The sequence below is a fragment of the Rhagoletis zephyria genome, unplaced genomic scaffold (genome assembly GCF_001687245.7).
Source record: "Rhagoletis zephyria isolate East Lansing unplaced genomic scaffold, Rhagoletis_zephyria_1.1 Rzeph_scaffold_00127, whole genome shotgun sequence".
NCBI lineage: Eukaryota > Metazoa > Arthropoda > Insecta > Diptera > Tephritidae > Rhagoletis > Rhagoletis zephyria.
Genome location: NW_016157211.1, coordinates 184,616 through 202,587, shown reverse-complemented (window position 1 = coordinate 202,587; position 17,972 = coordinate 184,616). Strand labels below are relative to the sequence as shown.

Genomic DNA, 17,972 nt, shown 5'->3' with positions numbered 1-17,972 from the left:
CTCCTTGATGGGATCTTTGTAGAGGATGTCGTACTTTACATAAAAGTCGTCGAAACTGTCTTTCTCCAACACTTTGCGCACAGCTCGAATCCAGTCATCCTGCTGCTGGGCCTGCTTCAGACGGTGGCGTAGCGAATCCTCCAAGATCAAGCATGAGACTCGGCTAAGGGCGTCGACGTGACGCATCTTCGTGCCGCTGCGGTGCTCGATCTCGTAGTCGAAATCCTGAAGAAACATCGCCCATCGGGATACTCGCAGAGGAACATCTCGCTTCCTCATCGTCATCGTGAAGGCATTGCAATCGGTGACGATCTTGAACTTGATTCCCATGAGTTACACTCGCCACTTCTTTAGCGCCTCTACGACTGCTTAGACCTCGAGCTCGTATGAATGCAGCTTCTCCTCGGACGGCTTCGTCTTCCGGCTCATATACTGTATTGGGTGAAACTCCTGGTCGCCGACATCCTTCTGCAACAGGACTACGCCGTAGCCAACCATGCTGGCATCCGTATGCACTTCCGTTACCGCTCGCGGGTTGTATAGTTTTAAGACTGGAGCGCTTGACAGCGCTTGACAGCGCTGACTTTAGCTGCTGAAACTCGGCTAGCTGGTCATCCTGCAGTGAGAACTTCGCGTCCTTCCGGAGTAAGTCGGATAGCGGTTTCGCGATCACAGCGTAGTTGTCGACGAATCTGCGGAAATACGATGTGAGTCCAAGAAAACGTTGCAAGGATTTCCTATCGTTTGGTAAAGGAAAATTAATAATCGCGCTGGTTTTTGCTTCGGATGGCTGTATTGTGTTGTCCGTGATAATGTATCCGAGGAACTCGACCTTCTTCCTGACATTTGTTCCACTTAACGCGCAAACCTTCCGTCGCGGCGACGCTCAATACTAGCTCCAACTTCTGGATGCCCTCGACTTCATCCTTGGAGGGAATGATCAAGTCATCCATGTACACCACGATGTGCCGCTACGTACCAAGTCGTTCAAAGCTGCGGACACAAACCTCTTAAATACTGCCGGCGAATTGGATATGCCAAATGGCACGTACAATAACTCGAACTGTCCGCTGTGCGTTACGAAGGACGTGTACTTCCTCGGTTCTGCTTCCACCGGAACATGGAAGAATCCATTTAGGAGGTCGAGCGTGGAAAAAACGTTGGCTCCCAGCAGCTGTTCGATAACGTCATCGATCATCGGCATTGGGAAATTATCGCGAACGATCTTTTCGTTTAAACGCCTGTAATCGCAACAGAGGCGTTTGCTCCCATCTTTCTTGGCCACGACCGGTGACGCGTAGTTTGAGGTGCTCGGCTGTATAATGCCTTCTTCCAACCATGCAGCTACCTGGTCCTCAACTATTTTACGATCCGCATAGGACAAACGCCTTGGTCGTTCAAATACTGGAACATCGTCCGTCAACAGGATCTTCATCTCCACCGGTGATACGGAGTTCTTGGTTGGCTTGTAGGCTGCTATCAAACTCCGTACCCTGTCTGCTCGCTTCTTACTTAGATGTGGAAGATCCACCTCGTATTCTGCATCCTGTTCCGTTCCTGCCGCCATACACATGTTTCCAAACGCCGCTTGCAGCTCGCTTATGTGACTCGAAGGTCTCTCTTCGCGAAACTTCACACATTGCGCACCTCGCTCGTATACACTTGCCTTGCCTGGAGTCGCATGCTCCCGTGGTGATCTCACGATCCGACCACACTTCCCCGCATCCGAACGATGTCCACTGACACCACCTCGCATCTCGTCATGCCCACGCTCAACTCTAGCCGCGTCTGGCTGTCTAGCACTCTCTCGGAGTCTCCTAGCTGCGTCCTTGATAGCTTTGCAGACGAAGTCCAAATCCTCTCTGATCGAGTCTCCAAGACCCTCCTTTACCTGCCTACTGGCTACAACCTCACGCGCCACTGCACCTTCGCATCCTCGCGCCCGCTAGGCTCTGTCGCCTTGCTCCTAAACACGGCGCCGTCTTCGCTCACGATGAGGTCGACTTGCTTCAGAACGTCCTTTCCTATCACCATGGAGTAGCTGAGATCACGCTCCTTCGTCACATGGAATGTGATGTCCACCGCAATACCATCGATGCACATGGGTAAACTAAAACAGCCGATTGTTGTCAGCGCGCTGTTCCCTATGCCCACCAATATACGCTTCTCTTTTCTTTATTCGACACCGAGGCCTAGCATCACCAACGTGTCGATACGCATTAACGAAAGGTCTGACCCCGTGTCAATCAATGCCGAGACTGTTCGGTTAGCTAACCCAAAAAATATGTCTTTAAAAATTAAACCGCTTTTGTTCACCGCCATTATGTTGGCGGCGCTCTCTCGCTTCGCCCTGTTCCCAGCATTTTTGCATTCGTTGGCGCGGTGCCCTCTGTTACCACACTTGAAACAGATAACAACCTTACGCGGACAGTTCCGAGCTAAATGTGAACTGTCGCCACAGTTGAAACAAACAGCGCCTTTGCGTGGACAGTTCCCCGCTAGATGTGAGCCATCACCACAGTGGAAACAACGCTTGCCAATCGCGCCACTACCCGCGGGAACTCTGGCCGAAGATGTAGGTTGCATTTGACTCGCGTTTGAAGACGGAGGTTTATTTGCGCGTACTTTCTCGAAGATCTTGATTTGGTCCTTCAGCTCCTTGATGTTTCTCGCCTGATACAAGTTGCTCTTGTTTATCTTGCTGTCTGGGATTCCTTCGATGAAATATTCCATCAGACTGGAATCGTCCAGGTCAATTGGTTTGCCGATCTCCATCATCGAGTACAAATATTCGCGCAGATCTTCGCCCGGACGCTGACGGCGATTTCGGAGGGTGCGGTGTAACTCGACTGCAGAAACGCGAACTCCAAACTCGGAACGCAGTGCTGATTTTAGCGAATCCCAACTGCTAATTCCGTTCTGGCTTCTTACGATAGTATAATGAACAATGTGTGAACTAACGAGCGTATTTAAATTGCATGAAATTTCTTTGCTCAAAACAAACAACAAACTTATTCACTTAGCTGAGCTACGTATGGTTCTTCTCCCTCGCCGTTGTCTAATTACTCGTACTCGTACTGTACTTCGCTTGTTAACGTCCCTCGTTGACGATGCTACCTGGCTCAGGCACCGTTTCGCTGCCGTGTTAAACACCACTATGTACGCTGCTTCGATGCGTGCGTTTGCTGCACTCGTCCCTCGTTGACGGTGCTACCTGGCTCTGGCACCGTTTCACTGTCGCGTTAAACGCAACTCGGTGTTCGCGTTTGTCGCTGGACTGCGCGCACGTCGTTTTGCGCACACTTGCTGTTGCGCCCACTTTGTCGATGCGCACACTTTGCCGATGCGCACACGTTGCTGCGCGCACTTTGATGCCGCGCGTACTTGGACGCTGCGCACACTTGCTGTTGCGCACGCTTACTGCTGCGCGCACTTGGATGCCGCGCGCACTTGCTGTTGCGCACACTTACTGCTGCGCGCACTTGGATGTCGCGCGCACTTTGACGCTGCGCACACTTCTGCCACGTGCGCTTCTCTGCTGCGCGAACTTTGTTGCTGCGCACACTTCGCTCCCACGCGCGCTTCCCTGTTTAACGGGCTTAGCGGTGCCCTCGATTGCCTCTACAGCTTGATGGCTGTACCCGGAGCAATGCGCAATATTGTAACTGTATCTTGGGTAACGGACCTAACGGTCTGCGAATGGCGTGGTACAGTTTCGCTATATACGCGTCGAAAAGGGAGATTTTTATGGCTGAAATCGCCCCACAGTCACACACAGTCGAATTCCGTATAAACCCGTCACACACGCACGTTGTCTGCAGGCTTTTACTATAACACCGGTTTTTATTTAAAGTACAATCTTAGAACGCACTATGTATGTACTCGTTGGTTTGGCCGAGTTGAGATTTTTCACGCAACCGAACATAACCGTTTGTTAGCGTTACTCCGCGAATAGCGGTTTGTGTGGCGTGGCTAGCTCAAATCGCCGTTACTTTTTCCAGCTATAATTTAAGCGAAATGTTTTCTTGCATAGGTTTTTTCGTTTATAAATTTTGATTTAATGATCGTAGGTATCAACTTGTGGTTTGAAACTATTAAGTTTTAATTTTCGGCACCGGCTAGCCTATCGCACACGCACACACAAGAAACATACATACACACGTATGCACACGCACAAAAATTTTCGCAAAACAGTTCTTCCACATTCACGGAGTGGATTTTATGCCACTTCACGACACCACTTTGTAGTAAAACAGCTTTATTTCTATTAATTTAACAGTCTTTAGCGTTTATTTTACACACACATTTCACAACATTAAAATATAAGGGCGAACTACGCTTAAGGCGGTTGGTTTAACAATGAATTTCTGTCCTGTCGTTCATCTTGTCGAAGTCTAGTTTGGGGTGCGGTCCGATCGTTCATTTCGTAGTCTGGTGTGCATGGTTGCATTCGTCCACAATGGTATGCCTGTCAGGTCCGTTCCTTTAGTCCGTCGTTCAAATCCCACACATATACCTGGCAACGTCCGTACTGTGCGGTCACTTAAACATTCGCTTGAAAAAATTTCCAAAGTGTATCTCTTTTACAAAGTGCTAAGCAATTATAATTTGTGTTATTCACACCGAAAAAAAGTTTATTGAGGCCGAATTCCAATAAATTGACATGATTTAGTCATAAAGTGCGTTGATTGAAAAGTGTTATTTTGTCGGCCTTCGTGCATATTTGCATATTTTGGTGCATTATTGTTGCTTTTGCGTGAGAGTGTAAGGAATATCGCATTTGTTTGTTCATTTTGCTTTCTTTCGCGCTTTACACACACCTTTGTTTATCATCGACAGTCGCTTTCTTGGTGACAGCTGATTTTGCTAACTCAGTGGCTTTAAAACTGTTACGTTCAGCACGGTTTCTACCCATTGAACTTCACTAAGTAAGCCCACTAGCTATTAAACTGCCAATTACTGTGAGCTTGAAACGTTTTCGTACAATACATTTATAATTTCGCTATTTTTATTCTTTTTTAATAAAATTCGCTGAAAATGTCTTGTCTGTTCGAAAAATGTAATGTAAAAGCCGGTTCGGACCGTTTTGTGGCGTGCTACCTTTGCGATGAACTGTCTTATTTAAAGTGTGCTGGATTAATGGGAGAGTTCTGGATATGATTATTGGAGACAATGGACTTCGCTGGTCATGTCCAAAGTGTAAAAAAAACTGTTGTGGATCTCTGTAAACTATTTAGAACCGCTAGAAATGGATTTTCGGAGATAGGCAGCTAAAACTTCTCAACGAGAAGTTCAAGAAGTATGATCAGATCAACTCTATTAGTAATAACTTAGGTAAATGTCTGGATTTAGTTTTTGTGGACTACGTTTCCAACGTCACAATAGCCCCTAGTTATGCTTTGATTACACCTGTCGATTCTCACGACCCACCACTAGAATAGTCCTTGATAAATTCACGCTATTCATGTTGCTTTACCCGTAAAAAATCAAGAGCGGAGCGATAGTCATTTAAAACAGCAGATTATAGTAAACTTAGGTTAGAGATATCGAAGATAACTTGGCCCCAGTATGATGGGAATGCTGACAATAGTGTCTTACATTTTAGCAATTCCTTACGCAATATTTTCAGTAAAATCATTCCTCTTATTAAGGAAGCTAACGTAACGTCNGCGGAGCGTTACTCATTTAAAACAGCAGATTATAATAAACTTAGGTTAGAGATATCGAAGATAACTTGGCCCCAGTATGATGGGAATGCTGACAATAGTGTCTTACATTTTAGCAATTCCTTACGCAATATTTTCAGTAAAATCATTCCTCTTATTAAGGAAGCTAACGTAACGTCTAGCGCTCAGTGGTTTACGAGCGAATTAAAACGCTTAAAAAATCAAAAATCCAAAGCATTTAAGCTTTTCAAAAAATCTGGCTTGTCTTCTTACTACTCTNTATTTTCAGTAAAATCATTCCTCTTATTAAGGAAGCTAACGTAACGTCTAGCGCTCAGTGGTTTACGAGCGAATTAAAACGCTTAAAAAATCAAAAATCCAAAGCATTTAAGCTTTTCAAAAAATCTGGCTTGTCTNCATTTTCAGTAAAATCATTCCTCTTGTTAAGGAAGCTAACGTAACGTCTAACGCTCAGTGGTTTACTGGCGAATTGAAACGCTTAAAAAATCAAAAATCCAAAGCATTTAAGCTTTTTAAAAAATCTGGCTTGTCTTCTCACTACTCCGCGTACTCCATTCTTAGGCATAAATACAATGTATTGAACAAAAAGTGTTACAATAATTATATTAACAGGGTTCGACTCAATATAGTCTCTAATCCCAAATCGTTTCACGCCTTTGTGAACACAAAGCGTAACNATCCAAAGCATTTAAGCTTTTTAAAAAATCTGGCTTGTCTTCTCACTACTCCGCGTACTCCATTCTTAGGCATAAATACAATGTATTGAACAAAAAGTGTTACAATAATTATATTAACAGGGTTCGACTCAATATAGTTTCTAATCCCAAATCGTTTTACGCATTTGTGAACACTAAGCGTAAGACTAACGGTTATCCCTCAACATTGAAGTTAAATGACTTAGTTTCCAGTGACGAAAATATTATTGCCGATATGTTTGCTGGTTTCTTCAAGTCAAACTACTCTGCCAGCTCTACATCTTCCCAACTAAATTCGAATCTATCTAGCTACCCCTTCGATCTGCCATCATTTGATTGTATCCGAATTCCATCGATATCTGCTGCGGACGTCCTCATTCATTTGAATTGTTTGAAAATTTCATATACAGCTGGCCCAGACGGTATACCCACAAGTGTTCTTAAAAGTTGTGCAGAGTATTTGTATAAGCCTCTGGCAAATATTTTTAATGCTTCCCTAAAACAGGGTGTCTTCCCATCTTCCTGGAAGGATTCGTTTATCTTGCCACTTTATAAAAATGGAAGTAGGACTAACATCGTAAACTATAGAGGAATTGCGAAGCTTTGTGCTATTGCTAAAGTTTTTGAGGCAATCGTTACGGAAGAACTATCTCACTCTATTACTTCTGCTATTGATCTATCGCAACACGGTTTTTGCAAAGGTAAATCAACTGTATCCAATCTTCTTGAATTCACTACTTATGTGTCTAATGGGTTTAAAAACAATCTTCGAACGGACGTGATTTACACTGATTTCAGCAAGGCATTTGATAAAGTATCTCATTCAACCCTTATATATAAACTTGATCCAATTGGTTTCCCTCCTATTCTTCTCACCTGGCTTTCTTCTTACTTAGTGGATAGGAAACAAAGAGTAATTTTTAAAAATTGTACCTCCCGGCCAATACATGTCACATCCGGCGTACCTCAGGGCAGCCATATTGGTCCCGTCTTGTTTATTTTATTTATAAATGACCTTCCTAAGGTGTTGAATTACTCGAAATGCTTAATGTACGCTGATGATGTTAAGCTCTTTAAGTACATTAGTACTGCAGAAGATAGGGAGCATTTGCAAGCTGACCTAACCAGCATTTTCGAGTGGTGTGAAGCAAATTCCATGTCACTCAATTTGAAAAAGTGTAAATCCATGACCTTCTCTAGAAAATCGTTCTATCCAAATTCGTATATGATATCTGACCACAATGTTGAGCAAGTGACCAATTTCATTGACCTAGGTGTAACTATGGATCCGAAACTAGAATTCAAGTCTCACATAAACTCCTGCGTGATTAGGGCTAGAGGATTGTTGGCTTTTCTTAAGCGCTGGGCCAAGGAGTTCAACGATCCTTATGTCACTAAAGTTCTCTTTACCTCTCTAGTTAGACCGATTTTGGAGTATGCATCTATAGTATGGAATCCTAGCTATCAAATTCATAGTGACAGGCTCGAATCAGTGCAGAAACAGTTCCTGTTATTTGCCCTCAAAAATTTATGTTGGGACTCGTCTAAAAATCTCCCACCCTACAAGGATCGCCTGAAGCTTATAGATTTGCCGACGCTTCAGAGTCGTAGAGAGATGCTTGGTGCTCTTTTTTTAATTAAATTAATGAACGGGATGGTCAGTAGTCCCTTTTAACTGAGTGAAATAAATTTTTGTATTCCTAAAAGACCCACGAGACATTTTAAACCTATTGTGTTGAGTTTTTGTAAATCAAACTTTGAAATGCATGATGCTTTTCGGCGTTTATGCCAAGATTGTAACAGACATTATGATTGCTTCGACACATCTGAACCGCTTTTTGTAATAAAGAAAACTTTGCTCAACAAGTTAACTAAATAAGCTAATATCTGTAACCGTGAACGAAAAATTACACAATATCTATACTGCTTAGTACAATTGTAACGGCTTCGTATATTTTCGCGACCGCGTAGGACAATACGAGCAGGGGTCGGAAACTCGGCCTTTCCGACCCCGCCCAACAGTTCGTCTATACCGCGGAGCGGAAACTAGGACTTTCCGCCTGCCTCACATACAAAGTAATGACTACGGGAACATGGATCGGAAGCTCGGCCTTTCCGAACATGATCCACGGCCTGTAAACAGCGCGGAGCGGAAACTAGGTCTTTCCGCCCGCCGCACACAAAAGCAGACTGGAGACTAGGCCTCGCCAGCTACCCAAATTGCTATTGTATATCAATATTATCTTTACAAGTTAATATGTATAATTAGTTCACTATGTAATATATCATACATACTTAAATATCTAAATCTTTTTATCTCAATTGTCTGTATGAAAACATTTTTCTGTAGACTAAATAAATAAATAAATGTAAGCAGCCGCGATATCCTCCGTGTCCTCCTTCTGGTTGATTGTTTTTTCCCTTTTCTGTAGTATACGTAAACTCTCTATTGGGTATCTTACCCGTTCCCTCTTCTCTTTGTCCAATATTCTGACGTTAGCTAGATCAGCTGTATGACCACTGGTAAGTACGTGTTGTGCTAGTGCTGTGCTGTTTTTCTTTTCCTTTATGTCGGCTTCGTGCTCTGAAAGGCGAACGCCTAGTGCACGTTTTGTTGTCCCTATGTAAACTTTGTTGCAGTCTTCGTTTTCTTTGCCTATACATGGGATTTCATAGACCTCGTTGTTTTGTTGGTGGAGCTTGATCGGTGTGAAGATCGAAGATAGTGTGCTGTTGGTTCGGTATGCCAATTTAATATTACGGTTGTTGGTGGTTATTTCGTGGTCAAGTTGTTGATGGAACTTTGGAATGTAGGTCACACTATGATATCGCTTTGTTCCGTCTGTTGTTTTCGTGGTTGGCATTTTGTTTTGATCTTTATTTATCTCTGTTACTTTCTGTACGATTAGGCTTTGTACTAGGTGGTGTGGGTAGTTGTTACTTGCGAGAATTTTCTTTATTTTACCTATATTCGTCTCCATAAATTGTTGGTGGCTAGTGGTGGTAGATCGACCAGCCTAGAACAATAACAACATATAACAAAAAACTCGATCAAAAGCTTACAAAGATATCACAAATATATTTAAAGAGCTTTATGAAGTAAGATTTAAAAAACAAATTTTTATCTATGAACCATTGTTAATTTTTTTGAGTGTGGGTGTTAGTTAATATCTTTTCGAAGGTAATCAGAAAATATGTAAGGTACCGACTTTCTCTTGGAAATTTGATTTTTAATCTTATAACTGGAGTCTACTATCGCACCCTTTCCTCAAATGTGTATTAATTCAATATTCAAATACCGTTTATTTATCTAATTTGAAAAAATTTGCCTACGATACAAATATGTACTGCAGTATTAACTAATATTGTGAGAGGGAGTAACCATGATACAAACATAACAAGGTAAAACCATTGAGAGGTAGTCTGACGTTTGCCAGCAAAATAATTTAGAAATTCAAAACTCAAACTCACACACACATTCTCATTTTCAATCTCAAACAACAACAATTGTGAACAATTTAGTTTTTTTTATTTTCAACTAGATTGCCCTCACCCGCTTCGCTGAGTGTATGAGATTTTTACTTGCTACATGGAGTAAAATTTATTTCAAGAAAACTCAATTCAAAAACAGGAGGTTAAAAAGTTGTTTAACCATCTTCAAAATATTTTCAAACTAAAACTTTCTTAAACTTCTCACTTGTCATACTTTTTCAATTAACTTATCCCCTGAACTCAATTTGAGATTTTAGACGGATGAAAACCCCTTACATGTAGTTTTGAAATGAAGCCCTTTCAAAACCATTTCGACTGATACTCATATTGAAATAAATCATTTAGATTATTGAATAGTTTGAATTTAACCTTTTAAATAGTTGGCAACCTTTTAAAACCCCTTTCGTCTGACACTCATATTGTGATACATATTCAAAACCATATCGATTCATACCAATCTATACTAATATATATTTTTAAAGCGGTTATTTTTTGAGTTCGCAAAGCTCGAGAACAGCCGAACCGATTTTTTTTTTTTTGAAATTTCGGGCACATACTTCAGACGTCCCAAGGATTATTCTAGGCTAAAAAAATGTTTGATATATAAAGGGGGCGTGGCACTTCCCATACAAACCGAATATTTCATACCGAATATCTCTGGAAATGTTCATGGTAGAGTACTCGAACTTCGTGTGAAGATATATGAAATTAATCTTATACTCATGGAGAAAAATGGCGTGGCGCCGTACAAACGTATATATAATTCATCTGTAGGTATGTTTGTGAGTGAAATCCTCCTAAATGCTCGCACGGATTTTTGTGTGTTTTTGAGTAACTCTCTGGATAGTGTAGTTTCACAAATTCACCCGCCAATACGAATAATCGCCAAGTTAGAAGAGGTGCCGTGAATTTCCGATTAAATCGACTTGTTACACCATTGAGTGTTTCGAACTCTTGTGTGCTACGATTGGCCCAATGGATGTGATTTTTGCCAGTATTGTTATGCGTTAAAGCTTCATTCGTAGACACCAGCGTTGAGTTGTGCAGGGGTAAATGTCAAATTATCACCGATAAATCAACCGTCAGATCCACAGTGCGCCTTTTACTGTAATAAATTCAAATAAAAAATAAGTTTTTACTTAAACTGCTTTCCTGAAACTTACTTTTAAGGTATTTCTGAAATAAGTCTGTGTATATTGGATTTCTGTAGAACAATTATACGAATCCATTTTAAATTGCCACCAACTATACTCTAAAGTTTCTGGGACAGATTCACTATAGAATCGGATTATTGTTGCCGCCAGGGAGTGAAGAGGAAATGTTCTTCACATTTATTTCGTTGCGAGATTAACCGTTTTATGAAATGCTGCACAATTAGAGAATTTCATGAACTTATTCACGACATTAACGCTTTTGTTAGGTTATTTAAGCGGCAAACGACCACTAAACCATAATCTTAGCCGATGAGCGTGCCAATGGAAATCGTAAACGTGAATTGTTGGTGAAAATGTTGGACCAAAAAGTTCCAATAAAAAAATAATAACTTTGGGCGGGACGAAGTTCGCCGAATCTGCTAGTATTATAATTAGGGACCGTACAGTTACAACTCCTATTACAAAATCACTCTTTAACAATTATTTTTTGACTTTTATTTAAATACTCTTTAAATAACCGTTATTTCGGACTTTTATTTTATAAATCGAAAATACCAATTATTTTTGATTTTTATTTAAATAATCTGCAAATAACAGTTATTTTTGATTTTTAAATTTTATGTCTTAAATAACAGTTATCGAAGACTTTTATTTATAAAAGTCATAAATAAAAATCTGTCACTGATCTTTATTTTTTCAATCATACTTATAAAAGTCATTTGAATAAGTCGTAGTAAACTTTTGTTTTCCAACACCTTAACTGCGAAAATGACTTAATGACTTTTATATGATTGATTTAAAAAATAAACGTCGGTCACTGATTTATATTAATGACTTTTAAAAGTAAAAGTCACTGACTGATTTTTATTGATGACTTTTATAAATAAAACTCTTCAATAACTGTTATCTAAGCCATATAATATAAAAATCAAAAATAATTGTTATTTTGGATTTATGATATAAAAATCAAATATAATTGTTATTTTTTTAAATTTTGCATAAAAATATGCAATTTAAAAAATGCAAATTTATTTTGAAATTTGAGTCTCGGTGCAAAACGAAATCGATTGGTATGTTTCACTTAGTTGTTTAGCTGGTTTCCTTCATAGTGAACTTTTCCATGACAGTTTTCATCAATAACTGTTATGTTCGGTCCCTGATTATAATATTTCCTTTAAACTAATTTTATTGAATTTTTAAAAAGGTGGCAACCCTTGTGAAAAACTTCGATATCATTCAAAACTTTAAAACTAAAGGTTTCGTAACAATATTTCGTTTGACAGCCTTATTTTAACTCTTCAGAGAGCTTGCGTATAATTAATTTAAATTAGACTTTGTAAACAGGTGGCAACCCTTTAAACGATATATTCAAACGACAGAGTTTTTAAGCCTCTTGGCATCCATATTTTAATATAATTTTCAAATAAAAACTCCCTTAATTGAAGTTGAATTTTATTTTTTAAAAGGTGGCAGCCCTCATCGATGAGTGAATAATGATTATATATATCTCCAAACCAAGTTCCAGTAATCTACCAAAAATATTTCCTGAGAAATGCAGTATGACACATTCCGTTTGTATGGGAGGTGCCACGCCCCCTTGTCTAATCGAAATTAAATGTATCCTATATTTTAAGTTGGGCTAAATGACAGGAGTGTACAAAATTTCATGATGATCGGTTGAGTAGTTAAAGCGTGAAACAAACAAACTCACTTTCGGATTTATAATATTAGTAAGGATTTTATATGATTTTAAAATGTTGGCAAACGTCAGAAAAAAATCATGGCCGATGAATTGAGAGAATGAATTCACATTGTAATGTTTTTATCATGGAGGTGGATTTGCAATTTTTTGCTGCTGTGGATTTGATTTTCGTTTGACTTGTATGTACCTATCAATATCCGTTTGAGTCAATGTACGGGTTGTTGGATTAAGTAGGTCAACTTGCTCTACGCTGCGTTGCTTGGCTTGGGCTCCCAGCAAATTTTTGGCAAGCGCTTCTTCTATCATCAATTCTATAACTAATTGACCGCCCATCAAAAAATATTTTCCGATTATCTTATACATTACCAGTCATCGAACAACTTACTTTTGCGTTACATTACAAAAGTGCTTCTGAGTAGGGCACCAAAGAAGCGCGTAATTTGAAAATTCGTCTACTTTTCGCTTTACTCCTTAAAGAGTACAGTTATTTTTTCTATCTGCTTTACACACTTTCGCTTTGTTTTATAAATTTCTGGAAATGTTTATTGACGCGAAGCCAGGCTAAAGTTGAAAATTGTGAATTTAAGTGATTTGATTAATACTAAAAGGTGAAAACTGTTTGCAAAATAAGCAGCATGTATAGTAAAAGGCATTTGAAACGCCTTGTCAGCAAAGAGATAGCTATTTTATATGAAAAACCCCAGGCTAGAAAAAAGCCGAATGAATTTCCAAGAAATGAAATTGAGTGCATTGTCAACGAAGAAGTAGAAGGCGTTCAAGAAAATAAAAACGATAATTTAACAAAAAAACTAAGGCAGTGGTTTTTGGAGTGTAGTCCAACGGTTGCAACGTGCAATTGCTTGTTAAATATTTTGCAATCCGAAAACATTGCAGTGCCGAAGTCGGTTTCGGGATTAGTGCAGTCAAGGATGCCCGCTGTGATTGGAACAGTTACTCCTGGACAATATGTTCATATTGGACTTCGTCATCAGCTTTAAAAGTTTTTAACTACTCTATTAAAGGAGAACATCAATGAGGTGTTTTTAGATATTGGTGTAGATGGACTACCCCTTTATAAAAGCTCAGCAGTAGGGTTATGGCCAATTTTAGGTCACTTATCAAATTTACCATACAGTGAACCCTTCCTTATAGCTTTCTCCAGGACTTTATTATTGAATTAAAAAGTATTTTAGAAAACGGAGGCGTACGGTTTGGAAGTGAATTCGTACAATTATCTATCCGAGCTTTTATTTGTGATGCTCCAGCGCGGTCATTTCTTTGCGGCGTTAAAGGGCATAACGCCCTAAATGGTTGCACAAAATGTATTCAAACTGGTCGAAACATTAGGGGTGTAACTACATTTCAAGTTGAGGTTGCAAGATTACGTACTGACACGGATTTCTATAACCGAAACGATAGATTCTTCCACAATCCATTATATGCTGATCGCAGATCGAACTTGGAAGAGTTAGGAATTGAGATGATTAGCCAGTTCCCCTTAGATGCTATGCATTTAATAGACATGGGAGTAAAGAGAAAAATTATTTCATTCCTTTTAACATCAAAAACAAATCAAAAGTTACGAATGGATGAAAAAAAGCGATGTCTTCTATACTGACATCCTTCATACCTAATGTGACCAACTATTTCATAGTTCAAAGAAGTACAGGTTAGGGGGGGACGGGTTAAGTTAACGCCGCGAGCCGATCATGAAATATCGAATGCGCCTAATTACGATCCCTGAGTGTAGCTAAGTGTTTGCTAAGAAGTGCGAGCAAAATGCTTCCATCTTACCCTCGCGAAGGTTGGACAGTCTAAAAGAAAGTGTGGAGGTGATTCCACTTCATCTTCCTCTTGACATCTCATACAAAAAGATCAGTTGAAATTCCTAGTCTCACCGCATGAATACCAATCGCACAACGGCCTGTCAGAACCCCCATCACTAGCCTTCAGAGGTAACGTGTTTTAAAGTTCCCTATAAAAACATTTTCTGCAGCAGAGAAAGGTCTTCTTTTTCTTTTTTAAGTCACAAAATCGTGTGTTTGCTATCCCCAGGCACCGTGCTCAACATATGTATGTTAAGCGCCAGTGTAGGTGGATTCTTAATGCTCCGCTAATTCCTGCTTTACAAGTGTAGCCTTCTCTAGTGAGTATCACCAGCGAAGGGCTCCTTGAAACAATATAGGCTTATATATGGTTTCCTAGAACTAAGGAATTAATTTGGGCGAGAGAACCCACCTTTCACCGATAGTTCCCCTACAGCAGTATAAGGCAACCGACACCTTTCCTACCCTTTCCTCAATCTTAGGCTTCTACGACAGCCGCCGTTAATCGCCCACCTAGTTACCTGGTTCAGGTAACCTTGAGCCAGATCAAAAAGGGCATATAGAAATCGTTCCTTAAGCAAAAGCTCCACATCATCTACACAGGCGATCACCCGACGGCCCACTTTTTCCAGTTTCTCTAGAAGGTCGTTTACAACCGCAGTCCAGAGCAGGAGAGAGAGAACACCACCTTGTGGAATGCTCCTGTTGACTCTGCACTGAGTGCAGATGCTCCCCCACTCCGCCCCGACGGTTCTGTCAGGAAGTAAGCTTATAACGTTAGTTTCAACCCCCAATTGTTTTGAAATGGATGTACGCCTTAAAGAACTCGTATACGTTATACAATCACTTGAACCCTCAGTTTCAGATCTCATTTGTAGGTAACTGATAACGTGTTTTAAAATATTTAAGATTATATATTTTGCTTAGCTGCACATCCTTCTTTGCACGAAAAACTTGTGCACGTAACCGAAAAAGGCACTTAAGCGAATTTTCTTTACTACTTCAATGAGGAAGGTATCCGAATCCCTATGAAACCAAATATTGGCGGAGCACTTACCATGTAGAAATTACTGCAAGCGAAATTTTTACCGAATGTTATCTAATTATCTATATAACTACATAAATTGATAGCCATTTTCGTTGTTCTGCGAGATGAGCAAAATAAATAAAAGGTTGTAAAATTAGGTAATTGTAGGGCCAGTGCAGGTAAACGTAATACTTTCATTGATAATTGATACTAGTCGCACAATTTTTAAGGATGGTATCGCCAATGTGCAGGTATGTTGAGTGCATCTATCGGAGCAGTTTCCTTATAAATGTTAAAAATAATGCTTTTGATGCGCATTTTGGGGTAGGTATCTTAAATGTGCACTTAAGCATAGAGGTAGCAAAGCAAAACATACTGTATAGAGTATAATGTGGATGGAAAAAACAACAAGAAAAGGCTGCGCAATTTCCCGAAATTCTTGAACATACTATACGGTACATTTTTATATACATTATGTAATGCTACATAAAATAAGGTCTTTTAATACTTAATACTTTTTTCAGAAGCGACAGTGGTGGAAGGAAAAACATTTGACGATTTTTTAAATGACTTGCGGCATGGACTGCGCTGTGTAAAAAATAAACACTTCAAGAAAGTGTGCTTAGAAAATAAGGATAAATGAAATGTACATTCATATGTATATGAAAAAATATGTATTCAATATACGAGTTCTAAAATTTAATTTAATTAATTTCTCATTCTTTCCAAAGCGATTACAAAAGCGCTTTTCAGTAATGCAATTCATCATGCCTTCTAGCCATACATTGCGAACTCGTTACAGCTGGGCTTTTGAGTAATGCGATTATCATCGATTCTATCCACACTTTGGGAACGTGTTACAACAGTGCTTCTCAGTACTGCAAATGGCAAGCGCTTCCGCCTAATGACATGCCTGTGTTAAAATCAGCGGTGGTCTCATGAGGTTGGTAATGTGTTCCTCAACATTCATCGCATTACCACCCCGTTTCTTGGTAAGCAAAGATTTTGCTGGGCTGGTGCCGACATTCCCGCTTGTGCAGGTGTGGGTGAGCTGCTTTGTGAGACCGCAGTCATTGCTGAAGTCGTGGTTGCAGTCATTGTTATGAGAGCTGCGTTCACCGTTATTACTGTGCTTGTTGGTACGCTAAGGCTTTCTGCTCATTGGTCGTCCAATCATAGTTGAGTCATAGTTATCGTCATGAAGCAACGATTACATGACGATTACACTTCTGCACACTTGGTCGTGATATTTCAATTCATTTGGCGTCTAAAAATTCACTTGGAGCAGGTATTTTCTGTTTTTTTTGGTTGATATTTTCGCGAAATATTTACAAAAACCTGCAATTTTTTAAATATAGACTGTGCTGCAACATTTCTAGACGTAATTTTCCAGTAATATCTCTTCTTTTCTTTTCCTGGAATGTGTTTTGTGTATGCACACAGAGACTTAATACAATTTCGTCATATTTTATAGTTAAAACGCTCATATTTATTAAATTTTAATGCAATTATCCACTTTTTAATAATTTCCACAGATTTTATGCAAAAAAATACTAATTTTTATACAATTTTAATGCAAATATTAACTTTTTCACTAATTTTCCCCCATAAAATGTAAACAAACAATGCGTGCACAACGATTAGCAAACGACAGTGCCGTACTTATCCGTTTCTGCATCTTCTACGATTTGCCGATAACTAGCCGATAACGACAAGTGTGCAGATCTCCTTTGAAATGCATGTGCTCGGCTCAAAATTTCAGGGCGAGACGATAACGCAACTATGATTGGACGACAAGTGTGCAGATAGCCTAAGGCTTTGTTGTTGCGTTAGAACAACTTGGTCTACCAGAGACATTAAGCCTGGATTTCATTAGGTCATACTGATTGATTTTTTTTGATTGATTGATTGATTGTTTATTGAAATCATTTGTACAACATAAGACAAAAACAGTCTTTTAAAAGTACATCTACTGCAAATAAATACATATCAAACATAATTGTAAAATATAATGAACATTTTGTAAATTTAATACTATAGCTAAGCCTAAGTTTTTAAGTATCTATTACCATTATTAATTAATAAAGGCTGAAGGCACATATACTTATAATATGAGAAGATAGTAGGGATAAGAAACGAGTAGAATAGAGGCATAGAGAGAAAAAGAAGACATGCCGCCTTAATTCAATGTCCTGCTATAGCTCACGGAAATAACGGAGAGTTACTGATTTGTAGCTGCCTCTGTTTAGTTGCACTTTCAACGACTCAGGTAGTTCGTTCCAAAGTCGCACAGCGTTGACGAAAAACAGTCTGGATGAGGTCAGTGAGGTATGTTTAGGGACAATAAGGCTGTTATGTCGGCGTGACACTGGTCGTATGAGCTTGTCAC

The 17,972-nt window shown here is 39.6% G+C and overlaps 2 protein-coding genes across 18 annotated transcripts in view; one reads left to right on the top strand and one right to left on the bottom strand.

The window, feature by feature from the left end:
- Syt7 (Synaptotagmin 7) overlaps nucleotides 1-17,972 on the top strand; it is a 432,298-nt gene that overhangs the window by 250,079 nt on the left and 164,247 nt on the right. The gene's annotated exons all lie outside the window — the stretch shown is intronic.
- On the bottom strand, nucleotides 8,709-10,909 carry LOC108380662 (uncharacterized). The gene is made up of 2 exons (XM_017637057.1): nucleotides 10,523-10,909; nucleotides 8,709-9,399 (listed from the first exon to the last, which is right to left on the bottom strand). The coding sequence occupies exon 2, from the start codon at nucleotides 9,361-9,363 to the stop codon at nucleotides 8,734-8,736; it is 630 nt and encodes a 209-aa protein (XP_017492546.1). The 5' UTR covers nucleotides 9,364-9,399; nucleotides 10,523-10,909; the 3' UTR covers nucleotides 8,709-8,733.

Coding starts and splice junctions, on each gene's coding strand:
- LOC108380662 (XM_017637057.1), bottom strand. CDS start 9,363: ATGGAGACGAATATAGGTAAAATAAAGAAAATTCTCGCAAGTAACAAC.